At 44.6% G+C, this 17,211-nt stretch overlaps 1 protein-coding gene across 1 annotated transcript in view; it reads right to left on the bottom strand.

Moving 5' to 3' along the window:
• LOC113454783 (cytochrome P450 2D20-like) overlaps positions 1-16,605 on the bottom strand; it is an 80,979-nt gene extending 64,374 nt beyond the window's left edge. Inside the window, exons 1-6 of the mRNA XM_087933793.1 lie at positions 16,523-16,605; positions 14,192-14,312; positions 11,655-11,796; positions 9,772-9,959; positions 9,117-9,258; positions 8,001-8,125 (exon numbers count right to left, since the gene is read on the bottom strand). Coding sequence (XP_087789919.1) covers positions 8,001-8,125; positions 9,117-9,258; positions 9,772-9,959; positions 11,655-11,796; positions 14,192-14,312; positions 16,523-16,605 — 801 coding nt within the window. The remainder of the gene's footprint in view (positions 1-8,000; positions 8,126-9,116; positions 9,259-9,771; positions 9,960-11,654; positions 11,797-14,191; positions 14,313-16,522) is intronic.
• Between the last annotated feature and the right edge of the window lie 606 nt (positions 16,606-17,211).

Raw genomic sequence — 17,211 nt, 5'->3', positions numbered from 1 at the left:
TGGTGGTCCATCTCCAGAGAGAGAGAAGGGAATTGCGAAACTTACCCAGAGCTGAAGTCACTTGCCTAGCACAGGCACTAAACCTCTACTGCTACCCAGAGAGGAGGCATTTTCCCCAACAGGTTAACCAGTAGACCCACAACATGAACTCCAATCCAGCCTTCCCAGCGTTCAAGCCGGATGAGGAGAAGTGGGAATCATACAAGAATCGGTTTAATCATTACATCGACGCCATCGGATTGGCTGATGCAGGGGAACACCGAAAGAAAGCATATTTCCTGACCTACTGTGGAGCCATCGTCTTCGATACTGCCACAGCTCTTGTGGCTCCACGTGAGTTAAAGAATGTCCCCTGGACAGAACTGTTAGAAATCCTTACTAACCACTATTCTCCTAGACCTTCACAGATTGCCAGACGTTTCACCTTCAGAATGAGGAAGCAGGGGGACAAAGAGAGCATCAATCAGTACATGGCTGCTCTCAGGACTGCAGCACTCCATTGTGGGTTTGGCACCTATCTTGATGACATGCTCCTAGACCAGCTGGTCTGCGGGGTCAAGGACCTGCACCTACAAAGACGGCTGCTCGCCAAAAAAGACCTTAACCTCGCTCAAGCCATCGAGGAAGCCCTGGCAGAGGAGCTGGCATCTCATTCAGCCACCGAGATCCAAGGTCCTGTCACCAAGCAAACAGCAGTTCCCGTCCACTCAGAAGAGGTGGTCAACGAGGAAGACCCAAATGACGAGGCCGACATTCACCGCCTCACAAACGCCAGGCGCCCACAGGTAGGAACCAGACAAGATAACACCGGGCCATCCAAGCACATCACCCTGTGCCTTTCCTGTGGTGGACCTCACTTGAGGACCACATGCAAATTCAAAGGAGCCACTTGCAACAACTGCCATAAGAAGGGGCACATTGCAAGAGTATGCCAAGCCTCACACAACGCAGCACAAAGGGCATCTTCATTCGCACATGCCGGACCCAAAAGGCAAGTATTAAACTGCCGCACTAATCAAACTTGCTATTCTATTAGTAAAATCTCTCTTTCCGTCTTATTAGAAGGTAAACCTTGCAACATGGAGGTTGACACGGGGTCAGCGCTCTCCATTATTTCCTGGAACACCCTCAAGGAGCTTCAACCCAGCCTATCAAGAAGCCGACTCCAGAAGTGCCAGCTTAGCCTAAAGGACTACCAGGGGAAGACCATTCCTGTAATCGGCAGAGGCAAGTTTTTTGTTAATTTTAAAACCTTTAAGGGCCACCTACCTCTAGTGGTAGTGAGCGGCAACCTCCCTACACTTTTGGGACTTGATTGGTTTCCCCACCTCGGGTTAGGTCTAACAGGAGTCCATGCTACCTCAACCTCTGACACGGACTCCCTGTTTGCTGATTACTCAGACGTATTCAGTGATGAGTTAGGGTGTTATAATGGCACCCTATCTCATTTTCAGTCGATCCCCAGGCAGTCCCAATTCGGTTAAAACCTCGCAGAGTTCCATTCGCCATTCGGCCTAAATTAGACCTTGAATTAGATAAATTATTAAAACAAGGGATCCTGGAGCCTACAGACTTCGCCAAATGGGAGACGCCCATCGTCACACCCTAAAAAGATGGTAGCCTGAGAATTTGCTCAGACTACAAGACCACAATCAATAAATTCTTGCAAGTTAGCGCTTATCCAGTACCCGTCATTCAGCATTTATTACATACTTTTGAACCTGGCACTATCTTTGCCAAATTGGACATGTCTCAAGCATATCAACAGTTCCCTGTTGATGACCAAACGGCAGAACTTCAGACCATTGTCACCCACAGGGTGCTTTCCGGTGCAAGCGTCTCCAGTTTGGCGTAAGTGTTGCCCCAGGCATTTTTCAATCCCTCATGGAGCGGATTTTACAGGGCCTTCCTGGAGTAGTACCCTACTGATGACATCTTAGTCTCGGCCAGGAACAGACCCCAACTCTTCCAGAGAGTTAGAGCAGTCCTGGAGAGGTTCAGGCAGCATGGCCTCAAGTTAAAAAAAGAAAAATGTGCCATTGCCACTAGACAGGTGGACTTTCTGGGTTATAAAATTGACGCCTCAGGCATTCACCCCCTGGAGTCCAAGGTTAAGGCAATACACGAGGCACCCACTCCAACCTCCAAAGCAGAACTGCAGGCCTTTTTGGGGCTCTTGAACTTTTACGCGTCATTCCTGCCCCATAAAGCCTCTGTGGCAGAACCCTCCACAGACTTCTGGATAAAAACGGTTTGGCACTGGGGACACAAAGAAGACTCCGCTTCGCGCAGTCAAGTCGCTACTCACATCAGAGGCAGTGCTTATCCAGTTTGACCCCAACCTCCCATTAGTACCACCGCAGACGCATCTCCTTTCGGCATTGGGGCAGTTTTAAGTCACAGACTGCCCAACGGCCCGAGGCCCCTATCGCTTTTTTCCAGGACGCTCTCTGCAACAGAGCGCAATTACAGTCAAATTGATAAAGAAGCCTTGGCAGCTGTTACAGCGGTGAAGAAATTTCACGAATTTTCTTTGGCCACTTTTTCGAGCTAGTCACCGACCACAAACCGCTTTTAGGGTTACTAGCAGGTGACAAGCAGACCCCTCAAATTCTGTCCCCCAGAATGACCAGATGGACCCTTTTCCTAGCAGCATACTCGTATAGACTTGTGCACCGCCCGGGTAAAACATTGTCCCACGCAGACGCTCTTAGCCGCTGCCCCCTGCCTGACCCAGCTGAAGACCCTGCCCCGGTCAACGCCATTTTTGAAGTCACCCAACTGGACCTACCAATCACTGCCCTTGATATTGCCAATAAATCCAAAACGGACAAAACGATCGCCCAGGTACTGGACTGGGTGAGGAGGGGGTGGCCGGGCAGTGACATTGAAGCTAAATTCACGCCATTTAAGACCCGCTTACAGGAACTGTCGAGCTTACAGGGCTGCTCTGCTATGGGGCACACTCGAGTGGTCATCCCGACATCTCTGCGCACCCGAGTGCTGGAGGCGTTGCATGAAGGCCACCCTGGCATCGTCAGAATGAAGGCGTTGGCGCGAAGCTACATTTGGTGGCCTGGCCTTGATGAGGACATCAACAAATGGGTAAGCTCCTGCCATCCCTGCCAGGTTTCCCGTCCATCCTCCAATTGCCACCCCACCAAGTGGGAAAGTGCCAACGCACCCTGGTCCAGGATTCACATCGACCCGCGGGCCCATTGCATGGCAAAATGTTCCTCGTGGTCGAGACTCTTACTCAAAGTGGATTGATGTGGCACAACTATCCACGACCACTTCACAAGCAGTCATCAAGGCATTGACTCGCCTGTTCGTAACGCACGGTCTACCAGACTCCATTGTTTCCGACAATGGTCCCCAATTCGCGTCAACCGAATTCAGTCGTTTTACGGCCAACCTGGGCATTCGTCACATCTTCACGGCCCCCTTTCATCCTGCCAGTAATGGGCTAGCAGAGAGAGCTGTTAGGACCACTAAAGAAGCCCTGGCCAGGTTCAACAAGGATGACTGGCACCACAAACTATCCTGTTTCCTGTTAAGCCAGCATTCAACCCCTTGCACAGTAACCAACAAGTCCCCGGCCGAGCTTCTGATGGGCAGACGCCTGCGAACTGTATTGGACAGGCTCCACCCACATTACTGCCCTGACTCTCCTCTCGCTTCCACATCGGGAGTAGGCATTTTGTCTTGCAGGAACCCGTGTTCGCGAGAAACTTCGCTGGCGACCCATTGTGGATCCCAGGAGAAATCGTAGCCATCACAGGACCCAGATCATACCGGGTTAAGCTGGAAGATGGCCGGGTCTGGAGACGACATCTGGACCAGCTTCGGAGACGCCAGGGCACCCTTGTCAGCCGCGACTCGGGGGCACAGACCGGTGAGAGTCCGCTGCAACTTCCACACAGCGACATCGACTCCGATGACCTGCTAACGTCTCCAGCCGGACCAGAGAATCCAAATGATGACTGCGGCGACCTAGCGTCCAACCCATCCGAGCCAGACGGCGTGAGGACACTCCCAGCGTCCAGCCCTACTGACCCCGGACCTACTCCGACCGAGGGTGGTACTCGGGACTCATCATCGAGCCAACAGTCGCCAACGGACTCTGATCCACTGAACAGCACACCAGAGTTGCGCCGCTCTGGGCGTCAGCACAAGCCTCCCGTATACCTCAAGGACTATGCGTGTTCGCATCTGGGGGGAAGGGGTGTTATGTCCCTGGACCTTGAAGAAGTTCCCACCAAGGTCCGTTCGCGCTGCGGGGGCGGCTGCCCCTCCTCATTGGCTGGGTTTCCCCAGCAGCCTGCTTTTATAGCAGGCTGCTGGGTCCAGCCCTTCAGCTGTTCGCTGCGAGCCAGTCCCAGGCTGAGCAAGCACGTTCAGCCCTTATAAATAAACCTTGTTGCACTAAGCCCTGGTTCAGCCTCTTATTTCCCATACTTAATAGGCAGAAACTCTTCTCTTTCAACGAACTTCCCATCCTTATCTAAAAAGTGATTTGGGTTGAATTCTTCAGGTGTCTCCCATTGTTCAGGATCAAGAAGAGCAGAACGCAGGTCTGGAAAAATAATGGTCCCCTGCAAATGAAGAGATGATTAAACAGAACAGTTTCATAAGGGAAACTGGCAAAAAAAGTTCAAACAATATTGATGAAAGATTTGGTTTTAGCTTGTCTTTATGGACCCATATTTGTTTATTTCCAAAACAGTTTCTGAGAGCAGTGGCTGTTCTTAGCATTTCTCACCTTTGGAACGTGGTAATCCTTCACCTTCACATCTTTTGTAGTTTGTCTGGGAGTTCCAACTCTCACGACATATTTTACACGCTGCATTTCATGAATCACAGCATTGGTGTAGGGCAGCTTCTTCCGATCCTGATAGGAGATGTCAAACACATCTTTAATCTCCTTCTGGACTTTCTCTAGAAAAGAAATGATGTTTCCAAATTTTAATCCTTAGAGGCCTATTGCCACCAATGTTCTTCAGATTATGTGACCTTCTCCTTCAATTTATTGCTGGCTTCTGGACTTCTTTTCTATTGGAATACCAAAGTTCACAGCCCCAGCTAGGTCTCCAACCTCAGTTTATTTTATTTTTTTTAATTTATTTGATTTGTCAATCACTTACAAGATAATAGGTATAAGTATAAACATAGTTATGAATACATGAAATGGATACGTATAAGAAAAATAAAAAAGATTAAAAACATAAAAAGTTGCCAGCTCATTGACCTTTAGCCTTGGCCTACCTTACCAGAGGGTTCCAAATCCACCTGGGATCTCTGGGCTTTGCACTCTGGTTGCTCCCACTATCTTGATTATTTTTCTATATTTATTATCATTCTGAAATTTGGTCTTCTATATGCAGTTTAGGCCAGAAAGAAGTAATACTCTCATTGCTGAGAGTCAAATATAAATGTCAATCAAATGGAAGAACTTCTACTATCCAAAAACATGCTGTGTTTTCTTACAGAAAAGCAGCTTATTCAAAACCACTACATAAATCAAAGGGAAAAGGAAAAAAAATGATGAAGTCCGGCAAGGGATTAAAATAAATCAGCATTCAGCCAGTCACTCAATTTTTAAAGAGAAAAGGCAAAGTCAAACAAAAGATTCAAAAAATGAAGTTAAAACCCAAGCATGCTTTTAAAAAAAACTGCTGAGAGTGAGATGGATGACTGGTGCCCTGAAATCTTCAAGATTCTCCTTCCAAGCAGAGTCTATGGCTACCCAAAACCTGTCTTGGGTCATTCCTGAGTGCTCTCATTCTAATCCACGGAGCAGCACTGCCAAAGAACCAGCTTTGGCTTCAGCACATCCTTGGCAGAAAAATGAAAAATTCCTACTCTTCAACAGCAAGAACTCAAAATGACATAGGTTTCACTTGGTTCCTAGGGTCATTCCAGAATTATCTCTTCGTAGGATCCCCTTTATGGTAATTGGGTGCAGGCCCAGGCTTCATGGATAAGAATCCCCAATCCTCTCCTTGGATCACAGTCTTGCTGATTGTTAATTTACTTATTTACTCAGTGTATAAATATAGCTGTTTCACAGAGAACTATGAGAAATAATGGGGCTGAATGGCGTATATAAGAGGAAGGAAGGTAAAAAAAGAGGACAGAACCATCACAGATACACTAGTAAGCATCAAAGAAAAAGGGTCAGCTGGACTATGATTGCTATAGGGACACTTTTGTTCGTTTTGCTGCTTGCTTTGTGGATTCTCTTCCTCCTGAGACAACTTTGGACCTCCCCTCTCATTGGGTCTTTGTTGGGCTAACAGGAATGAGCTTTGTGGTCTAACATGATTGAGCTTTGTGGACCGAAGACGGTGTACTTCTAGGTTGTCTAGGTCTAGAATTTCAAGTCTGGTGGCATAAAGTATTCTGCAATGAGTAGAGGAGTGGAGAACTCTTCTTGTGAAGTATTTCTGGACTTTCTCAACTGTATTAATATCAGATATGCAGGTTCCAGACTGATGAGCTGTGCTCAAGCATTGGTCTAGCAAACATTTTGTATGCTCTAGTTAGTAGTGTGATATTACCGGAGAAAAAGCTATGCAGGATTTGGTTAACAATTCTTAATACCATTTTGGCTATATAGTTACAGTGGGTTCTAGCACTTAGATCATTAGAGATGAGTATTCCAAGGTCCTTTACAGAGCTTGGATCATCAACAATATCTTGACTATTCAGCTTGTATTTTATTTTCTGATTTTTTTTTGCCAATATGTAAGACGGAGCATTTATTTGTTGAGATTTGAAGTTGCCATTTGTTTTACCATTCTGATACATAATCAAGGACTTTTTGAAGGGTAGCAGTGTTGTCGGTGGTGTTGAATAGCTTTACATCATCAGAGAAGAGAACACAGTTGCTCTTAATATGATCTCATAACACAGCTAAACCTCCAGGTGATCTTAATGACTCTCTAAAAGAATGCAAATGACCAGCTGTCTGCAGGGAGTATAAATCTTTCCATTCCCCTCCATCCAGTCAGAGCTGAAGAAGCTTCTTGGATGAGAAGGGAAACATCTTCAGAAAGAACCCAGAAAGTCCAATTGCCTCTTGAAAAAGCACCTTTGAGACAACTATGACTAGGATGACTGAGAGTCTCCATAGACATATACATCCTTGACTGACACCGTTATTGGTACTAATTTTTTCTCTTAGAGTATTATACATTCCTGTGTGTGTACCTTAGTCATCCGCATCTTCAAAAAGGGAGACCCCAGCCTAGTTGAAAATTACAGACCAATCTCTTTATGCTGCGTCACCTGTAAAGTCATGGAATCAATGATTAACCAATCCATTATCTTCCACTTAGAGACAAACAACCTACTCTCTAATAAACAATTTAGTTTCAGAAAAAAAAACTATCCTGTAATCTGCAACTCTTACATTGCAAAAACATGTGGACTACACAACTCAATCAGGGCAAAAAATAGATGCAATCTACATAGACTTCTAAAGCTTTGGATTCAGTGGTACACAACAAACTACTACTAAAACTAAAATCTTATGGTATCTCTGGACACCTGCATAACTGGATAGAAGTATTCCTGTCAAACAGGTAACAGATGGTCAAAATTGGGAGCGTCCTATCAAATTCTGTACCTGTCAACAGTGGTGTCCCCCAAGGCAGTGTTCTAGGACCAACTCTCTTCATACTCTACATAAATGACCTCTGTGATCATACTAAGAGCAACTGCGTTTTCTTCGCTGATGATGTAAAGCTATTCAACACCACAGACAATACTGCTACCCTTCAAAAAGACCTCGACTATGGATCAGAATGGTCAAACATAAGTTTTGGTACTGACTAAATGGAAGCAAAGAACAATATTAAGTGAATAGAAATATAGAGGAAACATTTATCATAATAGCTACTGTTTGAATAAGTGTATGCTTTTTATGGTGTTTAAGTTTAAGCCTTTTTGGGAATAGCACACAGTTTGTAAGGGTGTGGCTGCACTGTTGCTCTTACAACAGATCCTTCATTGAGTTTTTTCACTCCTTCAGGCAACTGGAAGCTGAAGGTCCTCAACAAGTTGGTCAGAAAGATGAAGATCTCAATTCTTGCTAGCAGCTCTCCCACACATATACGTTGACCTGGTGATGAGACAAAGCATTCGTAAAGTGAATAATAATCATTTCTCTAGAGTATATCCCATTAGCAAGGGAATCTGAAAAGATCCATAACAGATGAAATAGATTTTCATGTTGAATTCTGATATTTTCTAGCAGATTCAATTCCTAGTGCTGCCTAGGAATTGAGGAGTAATAGTCCAGGATGTCAGCTTTTCTGTGGCTGCCATGGATCTGTCTCAACTACTATCGGACCCCAGAAGCTGATGTTTTGTTTCTATCTGAACAAGAGCCAGGATAACTCTTAGAGCCATAGATGGATGTGGATGCCATTATGTTGGATGGAAATCAATCTCTGCAATAATTGGAGATTACTTTCTGCAGACCATGTTCTGCAGGGATGAAGGGCCACTAAAACATTATCCCGTGTTTAATATTTTCTACCACCCAAGGTAGGGAGATAGAAAGCTCTAGCTCTCCTTGCTTAAAATCTCTTCAGATGCCTTTTAGCTGCCTGGGAAAATATCTGTGTAGATTCTCAAGCATCCAGGTCAGGGTTGCCTCAAAGGTGCTTTTTCAAGAGACAACCAGACTGTTTTTTGTTTGAAGATGTTCTCATCCAAGAAGATCAATTCTCATCCAAGAAGATTCTTCAGCTCTGACTGAATGGTGGAGGATGGAAGGATTTGCTGCAAGGAATATCATAACTCTGTGGTCCAGATCATCAGGAAAAAGCTACAATTAACTGAGTGTTCTTTGGATTTAACTAGTAATTCTCCCCAAACACCAGAGATACAATCTTATCCATATCTTACAAAGCTCCAATAGTAGAATTGCAGTCTAACTATCCCTTTGTAGTTCAAAGTTTATACCCTAAGGGATGTTCAGACTCTCTTAGCTTTGAAACCAAGGATTCCTTGGTTTCCTGTTCAGACCATGATGACCTCAGATCATCTCAGGGGTGTGAATGGTGAGAATCTATAAGTAATTAGCTGCTTTGGGCTTATAGATGTACCTATTCCAAATGGCAGAAACTCTTCTCGGTCAACGAACTTCCCATCCTTATCTAAAAAGTGATTTGGGTTGAATTCTTCAGGTGTCTCCCATTGTTCAGGATCAAGAAGAACGGAGCGCAGGTCTGGGAGAATAGCAGCCCCCTGTTAAGAAAAAGAGATTATTAAGTAGACCAGTTTCATAAGTGAAACGGGCAGAAAAGTTCAAACAACATTGATTAAACATTTGATTTTAGTTTGCCTTTATGGACTCACATTTCTACATTTCCATAGAAGTTTCAGAGAGCAGTAGCTGCCCAATGTTTAGCTTCATTCTTCCATTTTTTCCATTAAAACCACGAGGGGGCTGCCTATATGTCACATCCGACTGCCCCGAGAAATGGACAAAGAAACAAGTCCAGGTATGACTACACTTCTGAAGTTCAGCCATTAATCACGTATCATCTTCCTAGAATAAATAGAAAATACTAATGGTTCTAACATTAAAATCTGAGAGGTGTTTGGATTTAAACTCATAATCCATCCCCCACAAGAGTTTGCTATTCTTGGTTATTTGAATTTACATGACTACATTGGTAGTTATGAACAGAGAGCACATGTCATATTCTGCTTTTCCCTCCATGCTGTACTGCAATAGAACCTGAACATGTTCCTCACCTTTGGAATGTGGTAATCCCTGATCTTCACATCCTTTGTATTTTTCCTGGGAACCCCAGCTGTCAAGATATATCTTACACGCTGTATTTCATGAATCACAGCATTGGTGTAGGGCAGCTTTTTCTGATCCTGATAGCAAATTGACCGTGTGAATTCACACACATCTTCAATCTCTTTCTGGACTTTCTCTAGAAAAAATGATGGAAATAGATGCTTTATTTTGTTCATTCAAGCCTGTTCCACCAATGTTCTGGCCTTCTTCAAGTTATTGTAAGCTTCTGGGCTCCCCTTCGATTGGAATTCCAAATTTGCAGTGCCAATTCTAACTCCAATGCCAGTTGCCATCTCAATGACCTTTATGCTGCTACTTGCCCCAGACCACCTGATTGAGGACTCCAAATCCATCTCTGATCTCTGGGCATTGCACTCTTCCTGCTGGTCTTTGATCCCAGCCATGTACTTCACTGCCAAGGTCCCTATTGACTTTCTTGGTCAGTTTTGGCTTCCAGTCCCTGCTTCTCATTCTTCAGGACTGCAGCTCCGACACCAAGCTGGCTCTTCAATACACCTCCACTAGCCTTTTGGCCTTAGCAAACACTCTCCACTTTGACCTCCAGACTGGTAATGTCTTCTGACTGGCACTAGGTTAGACTCAGAGTTGGCTCACTACCTGCCACCAAACCCTCATTGTGCTACCCCTCCCTTGCACAGATGTTCACAATGGAAAGTTCAAAGGTCATTATTCAAAATCCCAGTTTTAGGAGTAAACCAAACGTTGATTACCAAGCTCAGCATGAGACAAAATCTCAACAAGATTCAGTCCAAGAAATGCCAAAGACAGTCCAAATCCAGTTCTAAATCCACACCCAAGGTTACAAATCAAGTGACAAAGAACAGGAGGTAAGAACCTGGACACATTGTTCGGGAAACACCCATTACTTTGGGCAGGATTAAATAGGCAATGCCAGTACAGTCCCTCATAATGGGTGAGATTGCTTCATCGTGAATAACCTGGCCAACCAGCATTGTGCCTGTCTCCATGCACATCCTTGGATCAGGAGGAGGTATGGACTCTACCTCCTTATCCTCACTTGACTGTGGGCAGATCAGAGGTGGCATTCAACCGGTCATGGAAATTTTGAGTAGTTCAGAGAACCGGCAAATACTACCTATTTCCCTTCCCCTGCCATGCCTACCAAGCCACGCCCACATGTAGTAAAGCAATTTGAATCCCACCACTGGGGCAGATGCTCATTCTTCCTGTCTGGGTCATCCAGGCTCATGTGCCACAGCTGCGGCTCCCTCAGCTTTATCTCAGCCTGTCACCCATCCAAAAGTCCTGGCTGTGGCTGCCTTGTCAGGCTGGAACCCTGCACTCTCCCATCCATCTCTCTCTGGTGCTCCCATGCTCTCTTTCTCCAAAATATCAGGACCTGGCTCATCCTCCTCTTCCTCCTCTGAATTCACATCCAGAGAGGGGTCTTCAGAAGGATCCATTACACTCATCCTGGATATGTCCCTCAATGCTGCAGACAAGGGCCCTAGTTTGGTTCAGCCCCTTCCAGCCCTCGCTTGATAGATTTCTGCCTTGAAAGCATGAAATCTGACCTGATTTGCACAGATTTCCAGTTTCTAGTTCCTCACTGAATATTTTACTGAGGATTCAAAGGAGGATCTCTGTTTATTTATTTAGCATATGGTAGCCTTTCCGTACGTACATTCTTTGTTTTCCTTTAATCCTGCTAAATTCATACTCCTGCTTATAGAATCAAGAATCTACATTGGAAATTATTACAAAGAATAGGTTTAAAATAATTTCTGTCAATTTTAAAACCTGGAGTAACTTTTGTTGCACTAGGTTGCACTAGCCATGTCTGTCTCACCTTGGATGTTAGGATGATTGGTCAAAAGGAGAAGTGCCCACATCAGAGTAAGCATGGTTGTCTCTGTTCCAGCAGTAAACAAATCAAAAACACATAGAGCCAGGTTCTCTTCTTTGTAGGTGGATTTGGGGTCATTCCTGCTCTGATGTTTAAAATGGAAAATGAAAATTACAATGAATTCTATGCAGATTTCTGTAGTTATTTTTTATCTCGGTATCTCAAGTCTCTAGAGTAAATACATTCCTGGTGGTTATGTAGGAATATCAGTGCAGGAAAGTAATCCTTCAACTGGTAGATTCACACTGAAAAAAGTGAGTTACAAAATGGTTTTCATACCATTACAGCATCCCTACAGGTACTTCAGGTGCTTGGCAACTGGCACATATTACCGTATTTTTTGGAGTATCAGACACACTTTTTCTATCCCCAAAAGTGGCTGTAAATGTCTGTGCATCTTATACAGTGAATGTTGTTGAAGCCCTGCCCACCCACCGCCCCCCACCCTTCGGCCTCTGCCTCCCAATAATTTGCCTCCTTCCAGCAAACAGCAAACAGCCTGTTTCAGCTTCAGCACAGCCTGATTAGCACAAGCAGCTGATTGTCGGTTGGATTGGCCTCTTGACAATCAGCTGTTTCAGGTTGCTTGGATTGCCATCGCCAGTTGCCGCCACCGTGCATCCCATTTTTAGCATCTGCATCCCATTTTTGGCCTCCCCGCACCCTGTTTTCAGCCTCCATGTGCCCCATTTCCCTTCTGTTCGATCCCCACTGCCAAAAAAGGCAGCAGGTCATATTGTCACAGGAAGCCTTTCACTGTCTCACCTATTGGCAGCACCAACAGACCCACGAAGCAAGAGCCTGTGTGGCCACTCCCATCCACTGCTCCTGTGGCCACTTGCCACCACTCTCATGCATCATCCCTCAGCTTCCGTTTCATCATCAGAGGCCTTCATGAAAGGCCTCGGCAGCTGAGAAACAAGATCTGACAGCGCTTCTGATGGCAAAATGGAGGTGGGGGGCATGCCACAAACATCAATCCAGAGATCATTTCTTTCCTGAAGGCCTCTGTCAGAGAATCGGAGGCCAGGGGCAACATGCACAAGCAGCTGCAAGGCAACTCAGCTGACAGGGTGTGCAAGGCCCAGCTGCAACTGTCCAAAGGTAAGCAGCTCCATCCCCCCATCCCCACCCTAGTTTGATTTTTATCTGTGCACCTCGCCCCACCCAACCAGGTGCAACAGAGTGGGTGGGGTCTTAACTAGAGGTTGTTTTGGGAGCATGTGTAAAAATCAAGCTAGGGCTTATTTTCTGAGTAGGGCTTATTTTCTGAAAACATGGTAGGTACAAATAGAAATATGCATTATTTCCATAGCAAGGAAGATAAAGCAGGAGTAGTGAAAGGGATTATTTTATTCAAAAAGGAAAATATGTTTTTATTTGGATATCACTTCTGGAATTTATACTTGTGAAGAAAAAAAAGACCAAACTTTGACTTTGGTTTTGTTGATTAGAAGGATTCGGTATTATAGGAATGGCTAGTTATATATTAATGTGTAAAAGGAAAAAGTTGAGGTTGGAGTGTGTTTACCTTGTAGTGTGCTATGAAGAGTTGGAAGTCAATGCCCCTTTTCTTCTCTATCTCTCTCATCTCTATCTCTTGTCTCTCTTTCTTTCCCTCCCTCCCTGTCCCACTCTCTCCCTGTCTCCTCTCTCTTTCTCTCCCTCCCTCTCTTCCTATCTGTACGTGTCTCTTGTCTCTACCTTTTCCTCCCTCTCTGTGTCTCGTCTCTCTTTCCCCCCTCTCTCTTTCTCTGTGTGTGTGTCGTGTCTCTCTCTTCTCCCCTCTTTCTCTCTGTCTCTTGTCTCTCTCCTTCCCTCCCCCACCTCTCGGTGTCTCTCTTGCTCTCTCTCTCTTTCCCTCCCTCCCTCTGTTTCTCTCTCTGTGTCCATGGGGGCAGGATTATGTCTCATTCATATCCTTGCAAGCCTAGCATCAGGATTTTAGCATGAAGAACTCACTCAGTTTTGCTTACAAATAAAGGAATGTCTTCATGAAGGCTTCATACTGTTGAGCATCGTCTCTGATGCTGTGTAGCCTTTTGCAAATAAAATAAGTGTAATCTTCATGGTTATAAGCAGAGCTGTTGTAATAAATTCTGCAGCAACTATTATTGATTGAAAGATGTCCTAAATCCAAGCATCAAATTATAGGTAGAGAGCTATAAATGTTTAGAAATACCTATCTAAACATGATGTCACCAATCAGTTGCCTAACCCATGACCACATCTGAAAATGATTCATGGTAAAGTTTTTGCAGGGACAATTAGCCAACTCTGAAGTATCATTAAACCCAAAAGAGATCAGGTGGCTTGAATAGGATCTAATTATCCTTTATGATATTATGTTTTTTTCTTATGGCCCAATACTTTTATTATACTTATTATTCCGTACAATTAAATTACTGATTGCTATGATGTATCTCATTCTGAGCCCAGCCTGAAAGCTTAATCTTAAAAAAAAAAATTGAAGCTCACACCTGTCCTTGTTCCTGAGCTCCATATGGTTTTTTTTTCTCCTTAGGTAAAGAGCAGAAGTCTAAGAAGGACTCATGTTTCACTTGGTTCCTAGAATCATTCCACCATTTCCCTTCATGGGACCTTTAATTGGTAATTGGCCCATGTCACAAGGATAAGAATCCTCCAGTTCTCTCCTTGAATTCCCTTCTCAGTTGTAATTAATTTGCTTGTTCACTAAATCTATGAATTGTCCCATTCACCAAAGGGACTGTAGATGTTATGCAATGAGTGACTTTCCCTGACTGATTTTGCCCCTACCCCAGTCCTTGCCATTGATTTAAAAGCAAAAAGAAATAAATCCCTTCCTGTCCTATTTAAAGTAAGTGAACCTTGATCATAATACCTTGTTAAAAATACCTTAATATCACAATACCTTGTTAAAAATATACCAGCAGTCATTTGATGAAGCATCAAAAGATGGTTTGCTTTTACTTTCCCATCAGTGGAGTACAGCGATCAGGAGGAAAAGCTAAAGCATCATATAAAGGAAACAACAACAACGCTAAGACCAATAAGAGAAAGAGCATTCCCAATCAGAGTCTAGGATAACTCACCATGGCCAACTCTCCCCATCCACCTTGCCATGGCCAACTTGCTGTGGCCAACTTACTACAGCCAACTCTCCTTGGGCCAACTCACCGTAGAACAAGAGTTATACTAATATAAAAGAAATGATGGAATATTATCACTATCATTAAAAAACAATGTAAAAGGAGGGACAAAGTGAAATGTGCTCACATCAGTTTTAAATAATTAATTTGTTTTCTTGAATTGTCCCATAGACAGTTGTCACACAGTGAGTTGGACCAGTTCCACCTCAAACACTATGTGATGAGAGGAAAATTTGGAATGCCTGAATCCTTCAAACTAGGTTGCTCCACATACAGTAGAACCTCTGGTCACAAAGGCTTCCATTCACGACCAAATCAGGTGACAACTAAAATTGTTTACCTCTGGTCGCAAATGGGTGCTCAGGTGGCAACCAAACACAGCCACAGGGATTTGACCTTCTGCACCATGCCATTATTTTTTTTACACATATACACTTCTGGTGACAACCAAATTGGGCGACGACCGAATTCATAGAATAGATTATGATCGCCACCTGAGTTCCTACTGTATATCTCTTAACAGAGTTAACATGGGTCATTAGAATACCAAAAAGAGAGATTGTTTTATCCTTAAATCAACATCCTGACAGTCCGACCAATTCAGTGGAACACGTGCCTCCAGAAGATGTGAATGCTCCAATCCTGAAAATTTTGAAACAGAGATTAGGCAACCATTTGTCTGAAATAGTATAGGGTTTCCTGGTTGGAGTAGAAGACCTCCAAAGTCCCTTCCAATGCTGTTATTCTAATTCTAATCCCAGTTTATGTTTGAGGAACTATAACCTCCCAGATGTTGATGGATTATAAATTCCAGGAGTCTCTACCCTTTATTATATTACCTGGGGCTTCATTGCCCACAGTTTTGATTTTTTTCTATTTTCTTCATGCTGAAATTTGCTCTTCTATATGTAATTTAGGCCAAAAACAAGTAATAAATCTGAAAGGTAGATTTCTGCACCCACAGGTGGGTCAACATGTCCTTCATCAAGGGGAGGGGTACACGTTTTCCATGGAAATAGCATTCAGGTTTCTATAATCAACACATAAGCCAAGGGAGCCATCTTTCTTTTCACGGAACAACACTGGGGCCGCTACCCGGGGTCTAGCGGGTTGGATGAAACCACGTTCCAAATTCTTATCGATAAATGACTGCAGCTCTTCTAGCTCCCGCGGTGTCATTGAGTAAGCTTTGGTTTTGGGAGTTTCACCCCGGGTAAAATTTCAATACTACAGTCGATGGAGTGGAAGCTCATCTGAGGCCTTTTCACTGAATACTTCCTTTAAGTCCCAATATTCCTCCGGAATTTTCTCCCCCCCTTCAGTTTCTCAGTACCCGTGGAGGCCAGTTCAGTGGGATTCTTGAATTTCGGTTGAGATTGCCCCTCCCTTTCCGGGCGCTGGTCAGTACATATGCGCAATGACCCCCTCCTCCAATCGACGTGGGGGTTCCATTTCCGGAGCCAGGGCTATCCCAGTATTAGCGGCTGTTCCACCGCAGGGGCCACAATAAAACACAAAGTCTCTCTATGCTTCCCCATTGTCATTTCTATGGGTTCTGTTATGAAATGTGTAGGGACGCCCCCAGCTACCAATCCATCCAATTGGCAAAAAGCTATGGGCATATTTAAGGTCTTTAGTCTTAAGCCCATTTTCTCCACTACTTCCGAGCTGACCACGCACCTTGTGCACCCAGAGTCTAACAAGGCCAGCATTTTCCCTTTGGCCCCCGATATGGGTAACCTTAACTTCACTGGAATGGTCATAGGGCCCTTGTTTGGACTTACCAGTGAGTCGACTTCCGATTTGAATTCACTCTCTTCAGAAGAGGTTGGAGTTCCCAGCTCCTCTCCTTTCGGGGGGGCGAACTCTACAACCTCGTCCACTTTAAGCGCCGTTTTGCAAGGCTTTGCTAGGGTTTTTTCAGGTCTTTTTCCTCCTCCTGGCGCCCTCTTTGGTTCCAACTTGGCCCGGCAATCTGCAGCCCGCTGACCTTCCCACATTGGAAGCAAGCAGAGGTCTTGGGTTTCACCGCCATCCCTCCCTTTTGGGGTTTTAAGGCTTCTCGAGGATGGGTGGGGGAGGACTTGCTCCAACCAGAACCCCCCCGGCATCTGTTTCGGGTTAGATCAATTTCCACCTCTGCTGCCAGCACGTACCACACCTGCAGCACATTGGGGCCTCTTCTGGCAATACAGCTTTGATATACATCTTCATTTAACCCATCTTTGAATGCTTCTATCAGGGCTCCCTGGGACCAGACTTGAATATGACACGCCAGCTCTCTAAATTCCTGGGTGTAGTCAGCCACTGATCTCCACCCCTGATTTATGGTCTTCATCCTAATTCTGGCCTTACGTTCAGCAAGTGGG

The sequence above is a fragment of the Pseudonaja textilis genome, chromosome 4, assembly GCF_049901715.1.
Source record: "Pseudonaja textilis isolate UNSWEBS1 chromosome 4, rPseTex1.2, whole genome shotgun sequence".
Lineage (NCBI taxonomy): Eukaryota > Metazoa > Chordata > Lepidosauria > Squamata > Elapidae > Pseudonaja > Pseudonaja textilis.
The sequence above is the reverse complement of the archived record's forward strand: the minus strand, read 5'-3'. Positions and strand labels throughout refer to the sequence as shown.